This window comes from Copidosoma floridanum, unplaced genomic scaffold (assembly GCF_036245765.1).
Source record: "Copidosoma floridanum isolate Cflo_tuat_1 unplaced genomic scaffold, Cflo_Japanese_pri ptg000027l, whole genome shotgun sequence".
NCBI lineage: Eukaryota > Metazoa > Arthropoda > Insecta > Hymenoptera > Encyrtidae > Copidosoma > Copidosoma floridanum.
This window is the reverse complement of record NW_028321904.1, coordinates 220,306-245,827: the sequence shown is the minus strand read 5'-3', so window position 1 is coordinate 245,827 and position 25,522 is coordinate 220,306. Positions and strand designations below refer to the sequence as shown.

At 30.2% G+C, this 25,522-nt stretch overlaps 1 protein-coding gene across 1 annotated transcript in view; it reads right to left on the bottom strand.

The window, feature by feature from the left end:
- Frl (formin-like protein) overlaps window positions 1-25,522 on the bottom strand; it is a 285,761-nt gene that overhangs the window by 77,677 nt on the left and 182,562 nt on the right. The window contains exons 12-14 of the mRNA XM_089595744.1: window positions 1,829-2,273; window positions 1,436-1,710; window positions 85-198 (exon numbers count right to left, since the gene is read on the bottom strand). Coding sequence (XP_089451870.1) covers window positions 85-198; window positions 1,436-1,710; window positions 1,829-2,273 — 834 coding nt within the window. The remainder of the gene's footprint in view (window positions 1-84; window positions 199-1,435; window positions 1,711-1,828; window positions 2,274-25,522) is intronic.

Genomic DNA, 25,522 nt, shown 5'->3' with positions numbered 1-25,522 from the left:
ACAATAAAACATTTTTATATGAATTAAGATAATATTCTAGATTCATAGTATCATAAGACCAAGAGAAGTTTTTTAAATAAAAACCTGTTGTTTCTTCTGATTCAGCTTATTTCTTTTGACATCCTTTTCTGATGATTGCAAAGTTTCTGCCGCAGCTGTCTCAAACCTTCGTCGCTGTTCGTTTTCTTGATCTGCAGTCTAAAAAAAAACAGTGATCAGTGTGTGCTTGGATACCAAACTATAAGCTATACGATGTGTCGAAGGTGGTGCAACCAACGGTTTGATGGGGATATTCGGTAAGTAGGTGTGGTTTTAATAAATATTTTGATATTAAATAAATGAACAATTACAAGTAATGTATTATGTAGATAAGAAAAGTTCAAAGTCAAGAAAGGCACGACGTGGCGTACAAGGCTGCATGTTTTTATCAAATCTACCGATTATTTCAAAACAAATTCCTACGGCCAACGCTAAGTACATCCATAACGTCATGCTTGCGTATGTCACATACGCTTACACACTCATGATTAGTCACGTGTATAATATCCACAATATGCATCTAAAAGGCTAAAAAAAGTATCCTGTAGCACCACTTTATCTTAAATAGGGTAGTATTACGTGCCAATGAATGTAGCTTAACTCAAAAAATCACCTTATTCTTGAATAAACAATTTTTCAAGTATAAGACGCAATAAAAATGTGTTGATTTATTCACAGAACCTCGTATTAATAAGCCACCAATAAAAAAAGATTAAAACTTTGACGAAATTTTGAAAAAAATCGAATAAACGATTGTTTTTTTAAAAATTAAAATTAAAAATTAAAATTAAATAAACATTTATTAATATAGGTATATATAATAGCTGCTACCAAAAAAAGTTTGCAAATAAAAAAAAGTTAATGAAAGTTGTCAAATTAAATTAATAATTCATTGACAGATATAATTTATTATTGAACCAAATAAGTTAATAAGCAATAAACAAATATTTAAACTAAAAATCAGTTACGAATTATATAATAAGAAAAATTAAGTGTCTTCATATCGCGATAGCTCGTAATAGAGTGGGTACGATACCAAGTTGGCGTGCAATAGGTTGCCAGTTCGATTCTTATAGAATCTGTTGAAGAATAAGAATTAAAATTTTAAATTCACTTTCTTCACTCATTATAAGCTTTGGCGGTGCAGCGTTGGCGTTGGCACGGCGTGGAAAATATCGGATACAGAGAGGGGTGGGGGCTTTAAATGAAAAATTCACTTTCGTTACACATGTTCTCAAGATCACAATTTAGAAATAGTTGGTTTACTCCATAGCATAGAACGCGCCTGTAGAATTATAACCACAAAAACTGTTTTTACCCCTGAATTTTGTTCAATTTAAAATTGTTTATAAAATATTAAGCATTTATTGGGTAAATAATCTATCAGAATACACACCTTCAAAGCTCTTGCAAATCGAACTATAAGCGAAAAGAATGTATTAGCATCTGCTTGCCGAGAGCTTTCCCCAAAAAACTCAACACACTCTCTAAATGCGTCTCCAGCTGAACGAACATCATAGTGTAATTGACGAAGTTTTTCTTCCGAGTTGTTGAGGAAATCACGTAGTATTATGTTATGTTTTTCTTTGCTACGCAGTTCATACTCCTTTCGAACAAGGCCCATGCCTTTTTCAAGCTCCTGCACGTCTGTTGTTATGTTTTCAAGGGATACTAAAATATTAACCAGTGAACAAAAAATGACTTTGAAATTATACCGCTTAACTTTAGAATAAGTTTATGGGCCACAAAAATCCAGGCCAGTCAAATAATTTTTTAATGATTACGTTACCTGTCGCAGCTTTATCGATGTGTAGTAATTCAGAATCAAAAGTAATGAGCTCAGGAAACTTTAGTCTTATTGTTGCAACAATATAGTGAAGTAGGCTTATTCGCTTGTCAGTCGATTTTGTATCCATAAGAGTGTCCAAGCTTTGCAATTTAAAACCGTAAGCAGGACCACGTTTACTGCTATTCAAATAATTTCCAAAAGCAAGAATAATTTCTAGTATACCTCTTAACTTTTTCGAACTCTTGACTGTTCTAGACGCAGATACTACAGCATGTGTTTGAGGAGAAATAAGATGTATGTTGTCAAAAAAATTTCCAATGTAATTCATAACAGACAACTTCGTTGATATTCTTTCAATTTTGCCAAGCTGGAGTAAAAACTTGTCTTCTCCAGTTAAGAGATTCACATTTTTTTTTTCAGTAATATACTCCCGATACGACTTTATCTGTAAATTAAAAAAAATTATTGTAGTTAAAGTATATGATAGTATTACATAATAGAGTGAGTTTTTAAGAAAAATATATATTAATGTAAAAAAAACTTTATTCAACCTAAAAAGTATGAGCTTGCCCCATTCAATTTAAAATTTCAAAATGATTTTTTCAAATATAAATTAAAAAATTAAAAAAAAGAAAAAAAAACTAATTCTTTGAATATTAACACATTCTATATAACTATAATCTTTTTATAAATATATTTTATAATACGTGTATGTTATATTTTTTTGAAGTGCATTTCTAATTTATAAATCGTTTACGTTTCGCTTAGAGCAAATAATTCATAAAAAACATGCTTCTTTGATAATCTTGTTTGTCAGATTTACGAATATTTTCATTGCATTTCTTAAAATACGAAAAATGGTATTTATTCTACCATACTTAGCGAATACATTCGACCCCTTAAAAATAAAAACAAAATGATTGTTGAGATATTGAGAAAATTTAATAAACAAGCGAGTTTTCATGTAAAAACATCATACTTTAAATTGTGTGTAATTGGATTATCTGAGAAAAATTATACATGCTACAGTTTTTTGTAAATAAGAAATAGAATTTTTTAGAAAACCATAAAATTTTTTTAACTTAACTTGAATGAAATTAGAACCATCACATAGATTTTTTTAAAATGACAGGAATATAGGTTTAATGTTTACTGAACCATTAAAGTACTAGAATATACCAAAACTGGAATGTATGGTCAAGATGTTAGAAAACGTTAAAACACACATTATGGCACAATGGTGCCTGCTTGTTATTTTTAAAACTTTGTTTATAAAACAGTAATACTTTGTTTCGTAACGTTAATAATATCATGTCACAAAATTTTCGATTATTTAAAATTTTGTCACGTATCATTTTTATTGTTATTTGGACGTGTCATATTAACGCACTGTAGAACTTCTTAGTGTTACTGCGAACGTGACATAAAATCTCTCGAGATAACCTAGCACTAATAAGCTGGTATACGCTGACGAAAGTATATAGTCTCCGGTTTCTTCCTATATTGGAGATTATGTATGAGTTATGTTCATTAATATACGTATATAGCATCACATAGCATACAATCCAATTCATACACTATACTTGTGGATTTAAATAATTTTGTTTTATCCCTGCCTAATATTGCAATATCATTAATTTTACTATGCATAATTCGGAATTATTTTAAAATTGTATGAACTAAGACTTTTTTTTGAAAATTTCAACAAATTTTACACTAAAATGAAGAATAACACTAATTTTCTCTTTCTACCTGTTGATGACATTGTGTTTTGATCGTTTGAAAGCTCTTGAACATTACGTGATAGTTTCTTGACTAAATTTTCAATCATATTAACGGACACAAATTTTTTTGTAGAATTGACATAGTAACATTCATATTTTTATAGTAAAATCTTCTGTCTAAGAGTGAGACTACTCTACCAATCAAACTATAAATAATGTTTATTTTACATTATTAATTGAGTATGATTTAAATGAAAAGTATTAGTAAGTCGAGATGAGATATTTTTTCTTTACCAATGTGTTATCATTAAAGAATACGTTTTAATAAATGTGACATTTAAAAAACTAAGAGTATTATTAAAGTCTATTTCATAGGTTCACGTGATATGTTTGAAATGGATGATAGAGCCTACAGTATAACATCCAAATGTTCTCTATTAATGCATGCAAACCCATTATCGACGCATCTGTAATAAAATTAAGGTATATAAATAAAGTTACTCTTAATTTACATTAAAATCATACTCTCAAATATAGAGAAAGTATTATTTTTAATTAATTTTCAATGTGATTGAAAAAAAATATCAAAAAACCATTGCATAATATTGATCAGCGTTAGAGTAATCGTAAAATATTGAAAAATTAAACTGCAAAAACATTTTTGAATGATAATAATGCTATAATAAATTAAAATAGTAATAAAATAAAAAATGTTATAAAATTAGGCAAGAATGAAACAAAAACATTGCAATTCACAAAACGTAGTATAAAAAATGAATGGTATGTAATATGATGCTACACGTATTTTTAAAACTCAGATAGCTCTCAAAAACGAATAAATAAGCATAGAAAAAACGAATATCCTGTATATGTAGTTAATATACTGAGCATTATCATCAATTTGACTTAATTAATACGAAAATTTCACATGCAGAGAGTAAATGGCAAAAAAGACTGATTGTTGAAATGTTATATTTTAAAAGAAATAACTACGAAATGGATAAAAAGGAAGAAACCCAAGATCTCAGTTATTTATATGATGGTTTACTATAAATTTTCAAAAGGTGACTAATGATTTTTATAAGTTTTCTTATAGTTTGGCACATAGTTATGTTTTAATATGAATGTATACGGATTTTTGTTGTTTTACGGATTATCGTTTTTGGTGCATATGATTCGCAAGTGTATAATTTTAATCTTAGTTGACAATTTACACCCACGTAATACGCATGAATCTGCATTTATTTATTGTGTATTTAAATAGTTTAATTTGTGTAAAAAGTTGTAATTAATTTATGTTTTACAGTCTCAAGACATCAGAAAATATACCTGAAGAAACGTTGCTGAAAATAAAATTAACACACCAAACTCCTGGCTCGACGAATTTATACTTGCAAATATAAGTATATTTTACTCAGCTAACTTACTTCATTACAAGGATACTATAATTCTAGGATTAGGAGTAAATTTAACTTAAATCATTGTTATAGCTCCAAGCTATAATAGCAAAAATTTTTTATGAACGTATGCAACTTCTAAACATTAGATATGTAATTCTTCGGTAGTCACAGTAGCTAACCCGCACCATGCAAAAGGGTACTTTTTTTCAATTTTCGGGCGAAACGTCCTAGGCCTGTCACGCGTTAGCGTTGGCATTGCACGGAAAATAGCGGGGACAGGGGGGAAGGCTTCAAATGAAAAATTCATTGTCATTACACACTTTCTCGTTAAAAATCACTGTTTCCGGCTTACTGTTCGGTCTTTATTACTATCCAAAAAAAATAATTTTTTTATTTTGATTTTATACCCTTTTCTTTATTTTTCTTTTTAATTATTCATGATTGCATTTTGTTTAACTCGGCAATTTCTTTGACTTTTTCGATTTTAATTCTGAAGGACTTGAACCCATTTCAACTGAATTTATTTACAAATAAAATTACCTTTTAGGCACTGTATCACTCCCAACGACTTCAAATCCATAGCATTAATTCAATTTTAAAATATTTAGCTAAAAAAAAAAAAAAGCCAAAACTTAAAGCTGGAAATTGAAACTGAAAGAATGGTTTCAACTGGAAGTTGCCACTGGAAAAAAGAAGAGTTACAACTTTCAGTTGCAACTGTCAATTTTAGGTTTTGGCTTTTTCTTTTAACCTAAATATCTCAAAATCAATTAATTCTATGGCTTTGAAGTCGTTGGTAGTGATACAGCACCTAGAAGGTAGTTTGAGTTGAAAAAAAATTATTAAGCTTAGCTAGGGCCTAGTAAACAAAAATTGAAAAAAATACTTTTAGAAAATCATTTTAACAACTAAAATAAACATTCAGACCGTCTACTATGTATATATTTCTATAGACGACAACAAAGTCATGGCATTACCAAAAATCCGAAATTTTTGGGATGAAAAACAGCCGAAACTCTAAACACCCGTATCACCGTAAGTAATAAATAAATTAAACTAGTGGACAGTGGGTGCTTGGGCACCCAAAAATAAAGTTATACTTCTATAAGATTCTGTGGCAAACAATATATGAATGAAAATACGGAGAAAAATACCTTGTATGAAACGATATTTTAAATAACCCTATGCGATGTATCGCAGGTGGTGCAGTTATTATTTGAATTATGAAATTCGGTAATTGGGTGTGGCTTTAATAAATATTGTAATATTAAATAAATGAACAATTATTAACAACACATTATGTAGATAAGAATAGTTTAGATTGAAGCCATGGCACGACGTGCTGACAGGCTGGCCAGTACAATACTGTGTGCTTTCCTCTTTAATAGGGTAGTATTACATCATTACATGGCAGTGAACGTCGCTGCAGGACGTTCATCACATATAGATTTTTTGATAAACATCATTGAAACGTGCATTCGTTACAGCATAAAAAATACCCACAAAAAATTTCAGATCGTTTAGTTGTACCGTTTTTTATATATTTTATTTAAAAAAAACCTCAATTTATTATTGAACCTTATGGAAGAATCACGTGAAATTGCATTTATGAGGAAATGATCTGTTGAAAGCTCCCAATATTTTGTATGATACATGACTATTGTATAAACCTATAGAATTTTTAAATTAATCCACAAGTTATTATTTAATAAAATAAGAAAGAAAGGGTCAAGTATCCGTAAAAGCGCATATATAAGTATTTTTATATGAAAAAAAAAATTGCCAGCGTTGCTACATATTTACGCTCCTCCAACCTCTCTAAACTTTCCCCCCGCTGACTGTGATGAACGTTATCAACTCAAAAAAATCACCTTAGTCTCGAACACAAAAATTACGAAAGAATAAAACGCAATTAAAATTAATTACTGTATTCATAGAGCCTCGTATGAATAAACTATTGATGAAAAAACGATAAAAAAATGTAAAACTGTTGGAAAAAAGTTGAAAAACTTGAAAAAATTGTAAAAAAAGTTATTTATTAATTTATTTAAAAATCAACAAATTAGTAAAAATTAAATAAATATTCATTAATGTACGGAAAAGCTGCTGCTAAAAAAATTTTGTATAGAAGTTTTGAAAAGAATTATTCAATTAAAAAAAAAAAGTAGTTCATCGAATAAATAATTTAATAATTAATACAACATATCATCGAACTAAATTAATTAATAATCAGTAAATAAATATTTAAATTAAAATTTAGTTACGAACCACCGTATAAGTAGAAGAAACCGAAATTCTCATGTTGGGAGCGATCGTAGCAGAATAGGAAAGATACTTGGCTATTATGCAGGAGGTCGAGGGCTGAAATCGCTTGGAAAGTGTTTTTTTTTTTTTTTTTGTAGAAGAAAAAAATTTAAAGTTGAATAAAAATTATTGTGGAAAAAAAAAATTATAATTTAATGAAACATTAATTGTTGGTGTGTGTGCTTTGATGGTGTAGTGTGAAGGGGAATGGCGGGGCGAGGCCAAACGGAGAGTGATGAGAGGAGGTATGCAGGAGACTAGTGCAGCACGGTTGGAAGAGACAGGGTGAGGGGAAGTGTGTAGGGGACTGATGGTAAGGGTGACGGGGTAAGGGGGGAAAAATGAATTAGGAGGAAGAGACTTACAGTAAACGACTTCCATTTAATGGAAATCTGTCGTTTTTAAAATTCCAGCCCCCCAAGCACGCAACATAAAGAACTTCGTTCTAAAAATATAATAAAAAAGCTAGAGATTTATTTAAATTTTATTTAAGGAACATACAACCTACTGCTTCTACCGGACTACTGTGTTATGAAGCTCGGGATTTACGTTATGTGGTTATTTTCTAATAATAATTTATTTAATAATTACATTATTAACTTACTATCCCCCAGTTTACTGGGTTAAAGTGCTTGGGATTTAGGTTACTGGGTTTTTTGCAAACTTGCCCATATAGCCAATTTGAATTCTCGTGCGTGATTGTCATCACTTCTGAAAGCACTGCTCCACAGCAGAGATGATATGACACTCAGCAAAAGTGTAGTCCACCTGGCTATACGTGTAGTTAGTGTACGATATCTGTAACAAAGCTTTATATCATGACTGTATGTATAGGTATACATAGTTCATGATGTTTAGACTTCTTAACTATTACAGAAAACTTATGACGAGATCGCCACGGTACCACCAGTATCCCAATGTGAAGGGCACGTAATTCAAATCAGCTACATGGGCAAAAATGCTCAAAACTGGTGCTACGTAACCCAATACGCTACTTAATTATTAAATAAATAAATCTTAAATTACGTGACCCAGTGCACTTCTTAGTTGATACATGAATAAATTTTAAACCTCTTGACACAGCGTGCTTCTTAGTTGATAAAGGAATCACTAATAACCACATGACCGAGTGCGCTACTTGATTAATAAATAAATAACTGATAATCACGTGACCCAGTGCGCTTCTTAGTCAATAATTACATAATTCTTAAACTCCATGACCAAGCACCCTTCTTAGTTAATGATTCAGGAAAATAATAATCACGTGAACTGCCGCGCTTTTTAGTGAATAACTGAACTAATTAATAACCAGGTAACCCATTTCGCTTCTTTGTTAATAACTAAATAAATTAATAACTACGTGACCCAGGACGTTGGGTAATATAGCTAGTAATTTATTTATTTATCATTTTAAAAGCGCGCTGGGCCACCTGGTTTTTAATTTATCTATAAATTAACTAAGAACCGCGCTGAAGAGTGTAGTGTTTAATTTGATTATTTTTTTATCTTCGAAGCGCGCTAGATCAAGTGGTGATTAGTTAATTAATTTATTTATCATAAAGCACGCTAAGTCACGTGGTTTTAAGTTAACTTATTTTTTGATTAGGTTCCCCACTGGGTCAAGTGATTTTTTATTTACTTATTTATTAACTAGAAAGTGCGCTGGGTCTAGTGGTTAATGATTTGATTGTTTATTACACAAGTTATACACTGAGTCACAAGGTTTTTAATTTATTCAGTTATTAACTAAAAAACGCGCTAGTTCACCTGATTATTAGTTTATTCATTTATAAACTAAGAAGGGCGCTTGGTCATGAGGTTTGAGATTTATTTATATATTGACTAAGAAGCGCATGTGGTCACGTGATTATCAGTTATTCATTTATTAATCAAGTAGCGCACTGAGTCACGTGGTTATTAGTATATTTATTCATAAACTAAGAAGCACACTGGCTCAGGTGGCTTAGGATTCATTTATCAATTAACAAAGAAGCGTGTTGGGTTAAGTGGTTAATGATTCGATTGTTTATGACACAAATTACACACTGGATTATAATGTTGTTCATTTATTTATTAATTTACTAAGAAGCGCTCTGGGTCACGTGGTTATTCGTTTATTTATTTATTAATCAAGTAGTGAACTTACTAGGTCATGTGGTTATTAGTTTACTTATTTATTACCTTAGATAAGCACTGGGCTACGTGGTTCAAGATTTATTTATTTATTTACTATGAGGCACGATTGGTCACATGGTTTAAGATTTATTCATGTAATAATTGAGGAGCGTGTTGGGTTACGTAGCGATGGTTTTTTACGCTTTTGCCTATGTTGCTGATTTAAATTATGCGCCGTTCATATAGTATTGCTAGTGGTACTGTGACAGTCTCGTAATAAGTTTTCTGTCGCAGTTTAGAGCACTGCAGTCTAAAAACCATGTTTTATGTGGACCTGTACACGCAATCATGATACAAGGCTTCATTACACGTGTAGTACGTTGACTACAAGTGTAGCGAGGTAGAATACACTTTTGCTAAGGGTAGTATTATCTTTGATCCACAGTCTTTGTTCAAACTTATGATACTCATCGATGTACAAATGTGTAACTGGTAACTGCAGTGTCGCTAAAAGCAGTCACGTTAGTTTTAATTTAAGGTTGGGTTAGGTGGGCTTTACCACGGGTATAAAATAAAGGTTATTTTTTTTACAATTGTACACGAAAAACTAGTTGTACGCAAAAAAGGCCATTGGGTGCTGATTGCGCGTCAAAAAATTTATGGATTTGTGTAAATTCAATCGTAAAAATTTTTTTTTGACGTAATTTGACACATTATTTCTGTACGTTGGCACCCGAACTCTTTTTATTTATTCTTTGATCAATTTTGTTTTTGGGTCACCGATTTACAGCGCATTTTGTTTATTTTCAAACGTGCAATCAATTTGTTACAAAAATGCGTTTTTAAAAACCAGGTGTTAGATTTATAGAGCTGTAACTTTCTAGTGAAAAAAGAAGTGTTCCAAAGCTAAGTAGAACAGCCGTAAACAAATATGGACGGGCCAGCAGTTCTTATCATTGTTAACATCAGAAGGCACATATGTACATACGGTTTGCCTTAGTTTATTAGTACTTTGTTTGAGTGCTTGCTTAACTGATGAAATAAGCAACTTTGTTGATAGCTTTTTGTAATTTTTTGTGGAGTGGGGGTTTGTGTGTAACCTTAGCATTAACTGATTAACTGATAAAAATCAAATTATCAAGGTAAGGGTGACTTTTTACATTTTTGGCGAATGCTGATTTTCGTTTCACATTTCTGTTTTAATCACTTAACTGAAGAATTAACTTATTACATTTTTAACTGATCATTTTGACACTGTCGTTGCTAGAAGAATAAAGAACTTTTATGAAAAAGTACCGATTCATCTTAATGTCATCAAGACTTTTACCTAAAAATCAGAAAAAGCTCCAATTATATACATTCTAAGTTCTAAATCGAGAAAAAAAACTTAACTTTTTGCATTAGAAAAATTATTTCAAGACTGTTAAAAATATACTACCAGTAAAGAATGAGTTCTGATTTACAAGTCTCAAAACAGGGAGCTTTTATTGAGCTTTGCCTTCTTTGTGAAAAAGTCCCAATACTATTACGGTACCAGATGTTACCCATCTGACAAAGTTGATTTGATCAGCTGATTGACAAATCTTTATAGCTGCTTCATAACTGGCTGTTATCTTTTTAATATCGGATATATTAAAATAATAATTCAAAATCACTATCAAAACCTCTCCTAGAATTTTAATTGTATTTGAATTAAATGAACTATTTATTTTAATTAGTTACAGTTCATCTTTCATGTCACGATTAGTATAATCTACAATTTTTATTCTCTAAGCAATTGTTTTTAAAGTAATATTGAATTAATATTGAGTTAATATTGAAATCAAAGATTCACTTAGATATATACATTTACTTACTGTGAGAGTTAAAATATGTAACAAAAAAATAGAAAAAAGTTTTAATAAAGATTTTTCTAGGGTACTTACTACATTTACTTACAGAATGCAACAGAATTCATGCCACATAGTGCAAACAGGGTTAGATAATAAGTTTTCTCAATTTTTTAATTGTATTTCACATTCAGATAAGGTAGAAATAGGTGGTTCAAAAAAATCTTTAGCAGAGGATTATAAAGAAAGAATGATATCGTTTGATCGTTTTGTCAAAGAAAAAAATCATAACTTTTTTAAAAACCTAACAGATACAATCTTACCTGATTATATTGATTTTACTTTAAAATTAGGGATGGGATTTAATTTTATACAAAATATAGATACAAAATTTGTTCTTGATTTCATAAAATCTCTTGATTGCACAATTTTGGGCAATAAGTTTGATCAATCCAAATGTTATAAAATTTGACAATCATGTTCATCACTCTTAAAAAAGCACACTCTCAACTCTTCAAAAATTTCTTATTTCGACAAAATTATTCAGAGTAATATCAAATCGACAAAAAATTATCTTAATGATCATAAAAATTTGTTTGTAACCAGGGCAGATAAAGGAGGTGCAACTGTTGTGATCAATAAGTGTGAATATATGTAAAGTCAATGCCATTCTCAATAATGATCTATACTATACGAATTTACACCATAATAATGGGAAGAAGGTCCTTTCACAATTGACAAATTCTATTAAAAATTTTGTAAGTAAATGGAAGGATAGAGGTGTTTTTGCGGCTTCTGAGATTCCCGAACCTAACATTGCAGATTTGAATACTTGTAAGTTATCCAAAGCTTATGGTCTCATCAAGACCTATAAAAAAGACTTTCCTGCTAGACTAATAGTTTCCACTCTTGGCTCACCCATGTATCAATTGGATAAATGGTTTTCGTCCTTTTTCGACAAATTTTTCAATAAATCTATTTACTCCATTAAAAATTCGTTTGAAGCAAAGACTAAAATTAAAAGCTTGATAGTTCCAGAGGACTTCTCGATTGTTTCTTTTGATGTAGTGTCCTTATATACAAATCTACCTTTTTCCTTAATAAAAAAGTGTATCTCGCACAAACTTGACAATTTAACTAATATTTTGGGCATCAGAAAAATTGAATTTCTCAATGGCATGGACTTGTTAATCAATTCAAACTATTTTGTTTTTAATAACCAAATGTACAAACAGTCGTGTGGGATCCCGATGGGAGGTTGCAGTTCACCATGGATTGCTGAGATTGTATTGGAGTCTATTGAGAAATCCGTTATCAATAGATGCAAAAATGACATTTTGTTATACATGAGATATGTTGATGATTGTTTGTTGGTTTTGAGAACTAATCGCATAAGTAGTACCCTTGATCTTTTTAACAGTTATAATACTTTTGTCCAATTTACACTTGAAACAGAGATAAATAACTCCATTCCCTTTTTAGAATTACTTTTTACTAAAATTCCTAATTCGATAAGTAATATTGATTTGTATAAAAAACCTTCAGCTTCTGGTAGACTACTAAACTATTTTTCACACAACCCGGTATCTCCCGGTATCTCAAAAAATAGCTATGATTTTTTCTTTGATTAACAAAACCTTTAAATTGTTCGATCTTACTTTTAGATATAAAAACATTCACAATGTCCGAAAACATCTCATAATGAATGCTTACCCTCTCTCTTTCATAAATAAGTATATAAAGGCAAGAATAAGTTATCACAATCGACTTAATAAATCTCATTCCCATAATTCTCATCTTATTTCACAACCTAGTAATTTTAATACGACAGTAAGAATACCGTATACTGAGGATGAAAATAATAGTTTACTTATGGTACTTCCCTCTTTTCATCCCATGGAATGTCCAATTCGTAAGATGCTAGCATGTTTCAACATTAGAGTAATTTTTACTAATACAAATAAATTAACGTACATTGTCAAGTTGGGAGAGGACCAAACCAAACTTTTGGATAAGAGTGGTATTGTCTATATGATTAGTTGTGGGTGTGGTGCCAAATATATAGGGCAAAGTAAAAGATTTTTAAAGATTAGATTAAGTGAACACGAAAGGTATATCAGAAATAAGGACACCAAGTGAGCTTTGTTTATGCACTCCTCTGAGTGTTCACAGAGTTTTGATTTTGAAGGTGTGGTGGCTTTGGATCAGGAGGCTAACAGGTATAAGCGTGAATTTGCTGAAATGTTGTTTATCACTTTACATAAGAACACCATCAATAGACAATTAGATACCAACAAGTTAAACTATTTATATAAAAAGTTTTTGTTAAACATAAGACACAAAATTTTAAAAAAACTTTAACATTAATATGTTTTTACAAAATCTTTACACGTTTCATATGTTTTTATAATGTATAATAGATCTTACACATTCGGCACTCACATGTATTCATATCCCATGCTTGTAACTGTTGCTTTCTGATCTACATGGTCTCGTTGATCTATGCCGGAAGACATGTAGTCTGTAGCCTTTTGCATTTATGTGTTCAACTCTTATAATTGTATTTTCGTATGCGCACTCATGTTTTATTGATGTGATGCAATAGTTTGTTTCTTGATTGCTGTTCATTTATTGTTTAAGTTATGTAAATATTAAGTACCGCTCTTTTGTCTATTTGACATGTTATTTTGGCAGCTGCACATGTAACCTTTATTGCTTATTGTAACATTTAAACCATTCTTGTTTTGATTATACATTTTTTTATAGTGTCCTGAAGAGGTTTTCAGAATGAAAACGAACTATTGACGATATGTACTAAATAAAGTCATGCTCTATATCACAAGTATATTACGTGCAATTTATTTTAATTATTTTTAAAGTAGTTTCTAAATAAAAAATTTTGGCTGATACCTTTTTACATTTTAACTCACGAAATTTTTTTTTGTTTTTAAATCGAAAAGTTCCACACTGTTGTCAAAAGGATATCGATATAAGTAGAAAAGTTTTAATGTAGATGCTACTTGATTATTTTATATAAATCTCAACGTTAAACCAGCGCTGAATCAACGTTAATTCCACGAATAAAAGAACTCTAAAATCAGTCCTAAATTACATGTTGATTTAGCATTGATTCAGCGCTCATTCAACGTTAAAATTTGTGATAGGGATACTCTATTTCTAGATATTGTCATATTTTAATATTAATTATAAGCTCAGTTTTTTTCCTTGTTCTTAAAAATAAAAAATTGCCTAATAACGTTCAAATACTTAATTAAGGATGCTACTGTAATCATTATGTGAATTAGTATAAATACCCTTCAAGAATTTGAAAAATTATAAAAAGATTATTTTATCGACAAGAAATAAAACCTATATATCGAAGTTTCATGTCAGGCAAACAAAGCTTTGGGATATAATCTTTTGTATGAATAAATTATATCTCTTAATTTTACCACTTCTACAGTATGTTTTAAATTATTAAGTATCTTGTTTTCCTGCAGTTTTTTACAATAATCAGAAACGCCTGTAACAGTAAACGCATCAAAAGCTGATAAGTGTTGTAAATGTGGCTTTAATTTAAAAATCATGTGCTGTTTAAATAAAAACTATTAATACACGTTTCAAGGCTGATGCAGTTTACGAGCAACTTAAATTAAAAGTTAAAGTTGGTTAGAAGTTATGCGATAAATGGAGAAGACTGGTATTTTTTGGTACATTTATAAAATCTAAATTAACTTTCAAATCAAGTTGAAACTGAGAGTTCAAGTTCATAAACGCATTCTTTAACACCTAGTTCAACAGAGTCTTCACAAAATTCAAGTGAAGTTTTATTTGAATATGTACCTTAAAATATTTGCAATAATCCAGTGATAGAATTACCTTTGAAAAGATCGATTGCCAGTCATGGCTACTATTGTTTGTGTAGTGACAGTAAAGGTTTAATTCTCGTACTACTAGAAGCTAGATTACAGTGTTTTAAAATAATGCAAGTACTTATACCTAATAAGATTCGTACTTGGCACAAGCATTTATTGCATAAGAGACTTTATGAAGATGATTTAACATAAATTGGGCTAAAAGCGTCTTTTTGTAGGGATTTTCGTACTATCAAGTTTGATTGTTGATTTCTTAAAAGGCAGATTTGACGCCTTACCCAGATATTGCAATTTTTTAGAGCGTTAACAAATTTTATAAAATTTAATATTGTTTAAGAAAATATGTAGTTGAAATAATCACAAGTAAAACAATCATACTTTTTTTATAAATGTTTTCATGCTCAACAATTTTCATTTTCTTTGGATTGTTTTGTCTGCATATGTTTCTGTATATTTACCTAATAAGTACAATAAATAACACTCTTTAAGTACCATTGCACTGTTAGGCACTTATACCTTTGTAGCCTGTGGCAAGTAGTTGTGTAGCAAGCTACTGGCACCTTGCACTTTTTAAAATGTTTATTTTATCAAGAGTGAATTATTCGTCTTTTTATTTTTGAGGGTTCAACTATTACATATGGCTTGTTAGTCTTTGGCTATTTCTTCCTCTACTTTTGAGCTATAACAAACGTAAAGCAAAAGAAAATTCCTAGCGTCGATTGAAAGTCAAATGGTTATTTTCTTGGTTAACATCACACAAAATAGAGTTCATTTGCTTATGCTGTGTTTCAGTCTTTCTTAGATTGCTTATAACATTAAATAGTATTTGAGCTATGTTTTGACGTGCTGCATTCATATGTCCCTCAGTGAATTAAAAGTTACAGTTAGTTGCTATATTCAATGTCTACGCGTACTCCACAGTTTCCACTGAAATTACCGGAAAGATTTTTTTGCAAAGGAACATCTTTTTGAACGTAACACGTCCATTTATTCCAGTCGTTGGGCTTTCTAACTATACTTTCTACAAAAATTTGCATAGTTTGAATTACTTGTAATTTTGATTTATTATGAATAGAGTCAAACTACAAAATAACGTGAAGACTGCAGATTACCATGAACAATGTCCAATGTTTATTTATTAATAGGAATGAGCTATCGTTTTTTACATGAGACCTTGACACATGCTCCATTTTTTGTATTCATCGCTTATTTAAGCATGTAAATATATATTTTTTTAAAATAGGGAATCTAAACACGTTATTGACAAGTCTACTTTCTCGCCGAGATCTAAGAAACTGTTTATGACATTATCCTCTACGTACTTGCTTTTGGAAAAGTACGGCATCAAAGTTTTAAAACACAGTGAGTCAATTGGAAATCCACTAACGTTTTTTTCAATGCACGGAAAGTTTTTAGAATTTTCTACAGAATTCAAAAATAAAATACTACTATCTGTTATTTTATGTTAAACATTTTCTTTGGTCTCTTCTTCCTCTGCAAAATTAAATTTTTTTTTATTTTATTTTGGTAGTACTACATTTTTTTCGTCTGACACATTGTTATTTTAATTGTTTCTTTTACTTCAAAATCATTTAATACTTCAGCATTAACAGAGTTACATTCAATTTTGATACTTATAAATTTAAGCTGTTTGAAATAGCGATTTAGTCTTCTCTTTTTACCCTTTCCACTGTTCTTTCACACTCCTTTTTCTTTTTTAGTGTAGATTTTCATTTTTTATAAAGTAGTTTTTTATTTTCTTCTAAACTATGTTGTGGTAAAATTTTTTAAGTTATACTTCTACAGGCGCAGTTTTAGTTAAAAATAAACAGTTTCCGAAAGGATTTGAACCTTCTGCACACTGGTCAAGGCCCTTACCCACTTTGCTATGAGCGATCCCTACTTAGGAAATACAATGACTGCATGTTACCTTAAAGTTCGTAACTTATTATTAATGTAAATTTTTATTCACTGTGTATTTATTCAATTGGTTTCATTGAAAATTATTTTACTAAATATTTTACTTTATAAACTAATTTTTCTAGTTAAAAGTTTTTCAAAAGCAGATTTCCCATGTACTATTAAATATTTATTTACTTATCATTAATTTGTTACTTTCACAATGGGAGAGTTATTTTTTTAACAATTTTTCCATATTTTTTCAAAATTTTTGAAAATTAAAAAAATTGAAGGTTTTGTATTGTTTAAATACAGGAATTGATTTTTATTGCTTTTTATTCTTTTAAAATTTTGCCATTCGTGATTAAGGTGATTTTTTGACTTAAGGACGTTCTACACATAGTTACCAGAGGAAAAGTTCAGGAGTGAGAGGAGCACAAATACATGCAGCAAGTTGGAAATTATTTTTTTTATGTAGATATACTTACATACATGTCTTTACGCATAGTTAATTCTTTTTTTTTTTTAAGTTTATTTAAAAACCAAATTGTGAATCGAATTAAAAATTAAATATGTTTATCCAAAAGTAATCTTTCGTACCAAAAAAAATTGAAAGATTTCTACAGATCGTATTCCTGTAATACTACCCCATTGTGAAAAAGGTACTGCAGAATGGTTAACTTAATCTTTTAGATACAATTATATTTTGGATATTCAATATGGACTAGGAATAAGTGAGTAAGCGTATGGGACAGATGAGTAGATAAGCTAAGCCGGTTCTGGATCCAACTCTCTAGGGTGGTAGGGGGAAGCTCGTGCTGTTGTAAGAGTGCTTTTGACCATGGTGGTGGGAAAAGAGGGATAATGTGACAGCTCGCCGACAGCTCGCTCGGTTGTACGAGGGCTCCAGGGCACGGTGGAGGAGAAAACTACGTGAACAAGTTCTTTTTTCTTCCTCGCTCCGATGTAAGGTTTGTGGATGATGACAGTGCGTGCATGAGCTTTCTCGTCTTGCTTTTAGCTTAGATTCGTGGATGAGGAAATATGATCGTTCTATTGCATGAGGTACCTTGCAAGCTCTCTAAAGAAGTGGGTGCGGGAGCTGTTAGACGATATATGGAAGGCTTACTCTTTCATCATATTTTTAGCTACCTACGCATGCTTTTGTATTCTATTTTACATAATAGTGTAGTATATAGGCTAATATGCACGCACAAGCTTACACGCTTCTGTATACAAACGCATGTACACATGCAATAGCTCCCGCGCGAGCGTATGTGTTAAAACTCTGTGTCTCGCTTTATGCAAAAGTCCTCGAAAGTGGTATGTAACTGTATGTTGAAGTTCACCTCCCCCCCACACACTCACATATATGGGTGATTCTGCTGTAACTTTGCTCAGATCGTGTCCGGTACTCATACTCACATACCGTAATGAAATATAAACCTTTAAAAACGTCAAATTGTGTTAAATGTTGTCGATTTTACTTGATATATTATCTTATACCAATATATTGATCCTTTCAATGAGATAATTGATCATTTAGAGTCAAATTTTCTATTTCGACCCATGTCCGCAACTCAATTTTACTCATAAAAACTTTCACCGGTAAAAAATAAGGCTTGTTTGCCACTTAGGAGTATTAGCGTTATATACTTTAGCTATTAAGGATAGGATTTGTACCTTAGCCCCAACAAAAATTAACTAAGACGAGTGAGTTTTTTACCGCATACATTTTGTCCGCATATTTGCACCATAATCGCGATTTTAACAAAAATCACTTCAAACTAGTAACTTTTTGGATTGAAAATGCTAACCAATGGTCACTTTTCAAAGTACAGGACTAAAATAAATAAATCCTTACGACAGTAGTACCTAAAGTTGTTACCTCTCGAATAGTCAAGCTCTTCTTTTTGCGTGTTTCGCGCGTACAAACATTTCATTCCGTTCTAACTCTCATGGAATAACCACTCGGTTTGCGTGTGCAGGTACGTAAACTACAGTTTCTTATTGCATTTGAGGCTCATAAATAAATTATGGGTGGACTAGTCATTGTAATACGTCTATGAGTCGTACGAGCACTACAAACTTTGAAAATACGATTCCGAACTTTTCCATTGCAACCCTACCTCACTTTAAAGTGCCGTTTTTTTTTTCATTTTAGAGCAATCAATCCCAGCCACACTTTTTTTCCACCACTGTTGGGCTAAAAGACGAGACTAATGTCTCGGGGTTTCGTTTAATAGGCCCTTTTTCACTACATAAATGCAAAAACGGTATTGTTGCTTCCAACGTTGGTAGCCAAGTAGTGCACTTCATTGAGTGGCTTTATCTGGGCTGAAATAAAAGCAAAAGCGTGGTCCTAACAGTTAAAATAAAAATCTTTAAATTTTGTGCCCCCAATGGAAAGTTGTAGTGATTTGATAAAAAATACTGGATTTTAGCCAAAATCACATTGTTTGCGATATTTACTCTCTAATTAAAATAGCTGTAACTTTTGAATGGAGGCACGAAATCGAACAAAATTTTCTTTCAAATAATAGGTTTCGATCCCAGCTTTAATTTCAGCCCAGTAAAAACACTAGAACTTTTGGAGGAGCTTAGATATGCGGGCAAGAAAATGATACAATTTTACGAAAATCGATGAAAACTGACTTAAATAAAATTTTGTAAAACTTTTGACCAGCAAATTTTATAGTTGCATCGTTTTAAATTTTTGTTACTGATATTGTGTACAGTAAAAATACCATGAAAAAAAATTTTCAGCCCTCGGGTGGTTTTGGGAGGCTGGTACTTCCTCGGGCAAAAAAGCAGTTTTCCGATACTCGTTCGAAAAGTCTCCGTTACGAACCTCGTTACGAACCTTGCCTTCGGCTCGGACCGCAAACCTCTCGGTTCGCAAACAAAGACTTTTTAAACTCGTAGGAAAACTACTATTTTGTAACCAATATCATTTTAAAAAAAATTTCAAGTCGATATGAGAAAGTTACGGCAGAATCACTCATGTGTGTACATATGTATAATAGTGCTTTACGTCCGGCTCCTATAAAGGGCAATACTCTGGGCACTTAGTACTTGGGAGAAAGAAGCGAAGAGGTATGAGAGTCTCCCGTTACTGAGAGAAGGGTAGGGGAAAATTAGGCAATTATGCAGCGAGAAGGTTGCCTCGAACCGCGGTCTCCCGACCCACGACCTAACTGACTGAACCACCACGCATATATATATATATATATATATATATATATATATATATATATATATATATATATATATATACACACATCCATACATATATCTTCTCCCTATATTGTATACTTATTTGTGTGGGGAATTCCACATTCCACATATCCCCCAACAGCTCCCCCACAGACCCTTTACAGCCCCCCACAAATAAGCTAAAATTCGAACGTTTTAATCGATAATTTGACCTTTCCTAACTTTTTCCTTAGACCCCCTACAGCCCCCCTCCCCCGCAGCCTCCCCACACAATTTTGCCTGTCCCTCCACAGACCCCCCACAGCCTTCCCAGGCCCCCGCACCATTTTTCTTACATCATGTAATGTATACTTGTTAAATGATAAAATATTAATAAGTGACTTTCAATTTATTACCATAAGTATTGCTGATTTATCTATAAAAATCATCAAGTAAAGTCAATGAATCACGTGAAAATCTCTTTCCAGACAATATTTTCTATTTCTGTATTTTTTTTCCTTTCTACTTAAACAAATTATTTTTATTTTGCATCTTGATAAAGCTACCTATAATTGACCATGAGAAAATAAGGGTTTTTTAAAATACAAACCTACATTATCGAAACTTTGATCTGGGGATTTTTTAATTGTCATAGCAAATGCCACAACGATTGGAAATTGTTTACGATACAAAATAAACGGTTATGTTGAGAAGTTTCCTGTGTCTAAAGTTATTCTTGAAATAAAGACTTTGTTTCCAATTTTCTCTCCAGTTATTATTGCTTCTTCTATATTATACTGTAATAATTTTGTGATTTGTAAACGTGTTCCATTACAGAGTCCATCTGATATACTTAAATTTCTCAGTAACATCACTACTGTATTAATTTTTAGATTTAGTTCATGAAGTGGTAATCCTTCACAAATGTTGTTCAACATTTCCACCGGAAAATTTAAAAAAAATATTATCGTCTGATTTATCAACCCCTTTACAAGTTGCGTTATCTATACTATAGTAAGTTTTAATTCCTCCAGTTAATCTTTTAAGAATTTTGTTATTCAAATAAGAGGTGTTCTCGTTATGCGTTGTAAGTATAACACTATTCATCGAACAATTGTAAATATTATAAAATATTTGAGAACATTCATCATTTGAGATCCAATTTTTAGGAATGTTAAAAGTTTTTATAAAGAAAATATTATTTTTTTGTTCGCAAATAATATGAAATACATTTTTCAAACTTTTATACATCGGGTTAAACATTTTTTTTACTGAAACGTATTTCGTTATCTTTATCTTTTTTTTACTCTCCATTTTTTTTGGTGTTGTTAAATTAAAGCATTAACATGATTTATCTTCTAATTCTAAAATTTGGTTAATATGTAAAAGAGCTAAATTATCTTTATTATTAGGCAAACCCTCCGTAAAAAGTTCTATATTTTGTATTTATTCCATATTTCATTACTTTGAACGTTTTCTGAAATTAAAAACCAATCAAAAAAGTGTCTTAATTGTTATGGAAACATAACAGCAATTGCTTTTTTTAAAATATCATCGATTTTTTCATCATTGTCGATTCAAACCATTGCAATTGCAGTGTCTTTAAGAGTTTCATAAGTTATTCCTTTGTATGTTCTAATGTCTTCGAACGATGTCAAACCATTTACTTTATCTATTACAAGTGTAAAAAAAATCTTTCATGATTTTTGGGAGATACAATGTTTAATCGACCAATTACAATATTTTTAATTCTATTTTTCCTTTAAGATTAATTTTTAGTTAAAGATTACTATTTGAATTTCTATATGTTTAAATATTGTTGTTCGAGAAATTAACTATAATGTGAACATTAAATAAATATGAGAAGATTTAAATTTTAATACTTGTACCATAAATCCCATTTTTTGACATTATGTTAGTATATTTATCACTACTTTTTACATTTTTATAATAATCATTTCCCACTATGAATTCATAATAACTTTGCCATTTATTTACAACATTATTGATTACTAAAGAACGAGCTCTCATGTGGAAATCTTTGTCACTATACAGAAAATAAGAAAAAGTTCTGAATAAACAATTTCTGTTCCCTTTTATGATAACTTTTAGATTTTTTATTTTTAAAAACTTTAAAATTTTTTAGTTTGATTCTAAATTAAATTTTAATGCTACAAAGTACAAACGATTTTTTCAATTTACAGTGTGGGATACTGTAAAGAAATTATTTTCGTATTTGTCATTGAATCTGAAAATGAAAATCTTTTTCTAACCAATTGATAAAATAAAGAATGCATAATAGTAACAAAAATAATACAAAATATATGTTATATAAAATTCAAATAATTTATTTGTGATTAAAGTAATTAAAACTTTTCGTTGTTCAGAATGTAATCAATAAAAAAATAATGTATACCTTTTTTCTCTAAACATAACCAAAAGTTCTAAAAAAAACTTTTAACGTACCACAATAGTACCTTTTGGGTGGTGTGGAAATTTACTGATTAATATATATAGCTAATGCTCAACGATGCAGATCAAAAACTTTTCTTACTCACGGAATTTTGGGCACCAACCTCTTCACACTAACAAATAAAATTTAAAAACTCTTCTTTTCAGTTAGAACATCAGGGGTTGGCGCGAGGAGTACGCAGGGGGCAAAGTCCCACTAGTATATATATATATATATATATATATATATATATATATATATATACACATTCATATCCAAAAGTTGATAGAATAGTAATCTTATGAAGAAAGTGATGCGAACGCCAAATGATAGGTAGTTGTTGATTTACAAAATGTATCTTAAGAGAAATTACACAACAAGATGATTGAACATTTCATAATTAATAGTGTTAACATTTTTTTAAAATACATACATATATAATGTTTTATATTTATAACAATAGATACGAGAAAAATAAACTAATATTTGTTACTCTGAAAAAAGTAGAGTTTATTTAATAATTATTATACAATATTTACAATATTTACAGCGTAATTTTACCTGAAAAAAGTAGAGGAACAAAAATATAAGTCTATTATCTCTATTGTATTTTATATTTTACACTGAAGACTGTAATTTTATATTTCACTTGCTTCTTGATCCTTATTTGTTCGCACTCCCTTTCTCTCTGAGTTTATATCTGTTACTACTCCTTTTCCTCTCTCTTCTCTATTGTTTCACTTCTTACCTTCAATATCCTTACCCCCTCTATCAATCACCTATCAAAGGACACGCTTTATTTGTAGTTAAAGAGAGTATACTTTCTTTACATCTCCCCCCCTCCGTATTAGCCGAAAATTGGAACATCTCATTGCATTTTGTTTTATTTACATTTCTTTCTCACTAAAATCGTCGTCATTTAGTTCCATATTCATTGGAACCAATTTTGTTATGTGAAATAAATCTGGTTTTCTATTTTTTTCTGTTTTTATTTGATATATAGACTCTGAAATTTTATTTATTATTTTATAAGGTCCAATTCGTAATCTATCCATTTTTCTCCTATTTAGTCTGTTTCCATTTTCTAAATATACTAGATCTCCAATTTTAAATATATGATTTTTTCTGTTTTTATCAAATATTTTCTTGTTATAATTGTGCGATTTAATGGTATTTTCTATTGCTGTTTGTCTATTCTTTAGCCAGATGTCTTTGTTATTTATTGTTATTAATTCTTGAGGTGTTATGCTTACATCAGTCCCATCTAGTAAATATTGCGGTGTGAATCCTGTAACAGAATGTTCTGTCTCATTATACTTTTTTATACATTCATGAGCTATTGATGTCCAAGCTTTTTTATTTTGGTTTTCGTTTAATTTGCACCTAATTTTATTAACTATTGTTTGATTGAGTCTTTCATTTAATCCGTTAGAAAATGGCGCATTAACAGCTGTAAAAACTATTTTGATATTATTGTGTTCCAAAGAATCTTTGAAATCTTTTGAGTTTATTCCTGGGTACTGATCTGACAAAATCATTTCTATTTGTTCAGTATCTATTATTTTTCTTACTAGTTTAATAAAGTCACTTGCCGTTTGTGTCTTAGATGTTATTATATAAGCATACCTGGTAAAGTGATCTACTAGGAGGTGTAAATATTTTTTTGTTGATCTATTTCCTCCAAATCCACCAATGGTATCTATTGAGACAATTTCAAAAGGTTTTTTTGCTGGGCCTAAATGTGACATTTGGCCGTATTTAAGTTGACCTCTTGATTTATTTTCTATACATATTTTACATTCTCTACATGTTTTGATTATATTTTTTGTTAAATTCTTCGCTGTGTAGTTTGTGCTTATTCTAGTCATCATTTGTTTTATTCCAATATGAAACCATTCTTTGTGTATTTTTTTAATCAATTTTTTACTAAACTCTTCTGATAGTATTATTTTTTCTTTTTTTCTACTCTTTTTATAAAAAATTTCATTTCTTTTTATTAACATTTTATTTGATTTTTGTATTTCTTTGTTTTTTTCTTGATCTATTTTGATTTCATCTATTTCTATTAAATTTATTATTCTTAAAAATTCTTCGTTATTTATTTCTGGTTCTAATACCGGATTTCGGCTGAGACAGTCTGCTTCTATATTTTCTTTTCCTGGGATATATTTTATTGTAAAATCATATTGCGATAAATAGTAAGTTAAATCACCTAGTTCTTCGTCTGTTCTTACTTTAATATTTAGATTTTCTAATGGTTTATGGTCTGAATATACTATAAATTTTTTTCCAATAAGCCACTGCTGTCAATATTTTATTGCTTCTTTTATAGCCAAACATTCCAAATATATTGCTTTTTTTTTCTTTTGTGTTTCTGTTAGTTTTTTTGAAAAATATGCTATCGGTTTATCTTTTCCATCAAATTGTGTTTGTTTAAACACTGCTGCTATTCCTTCTATTGATGCATCTGTGTACAGTTTTATTTCTAAGTTTGGGTCAAATATCTCTAAAATTGGTTTTGAGCACAGTAACTTTTTTGTTTGTTGAAATGATTTTTCACATTCCTCTGTCCATATAAATTTTTCATTTTTCCTAAGTAATTTGTGGAGTGGGTCTAATAATATCGCACTTTTCGGAATATATTCATGATAAAAGTTTATTTTGCCTAAAAATTGTCTAATATTTTTTTGGGTTCTTGGTTGTGGAAAGTTTTCTATTGCTATTAAATTATCTTTTATTGGACGAACGGTATTATTTTCTATTATGTGTCCGAGATACTTTGCAGAATTTGAACCAAATGTACATTTTTTAAATTTTAATCGAAATCCTTCTTTTAATATTGCGTTTAAAACTTGTTTGATGTGTTCTATATGTTTTTCAAAAGTTGGTGAAAATATAAGT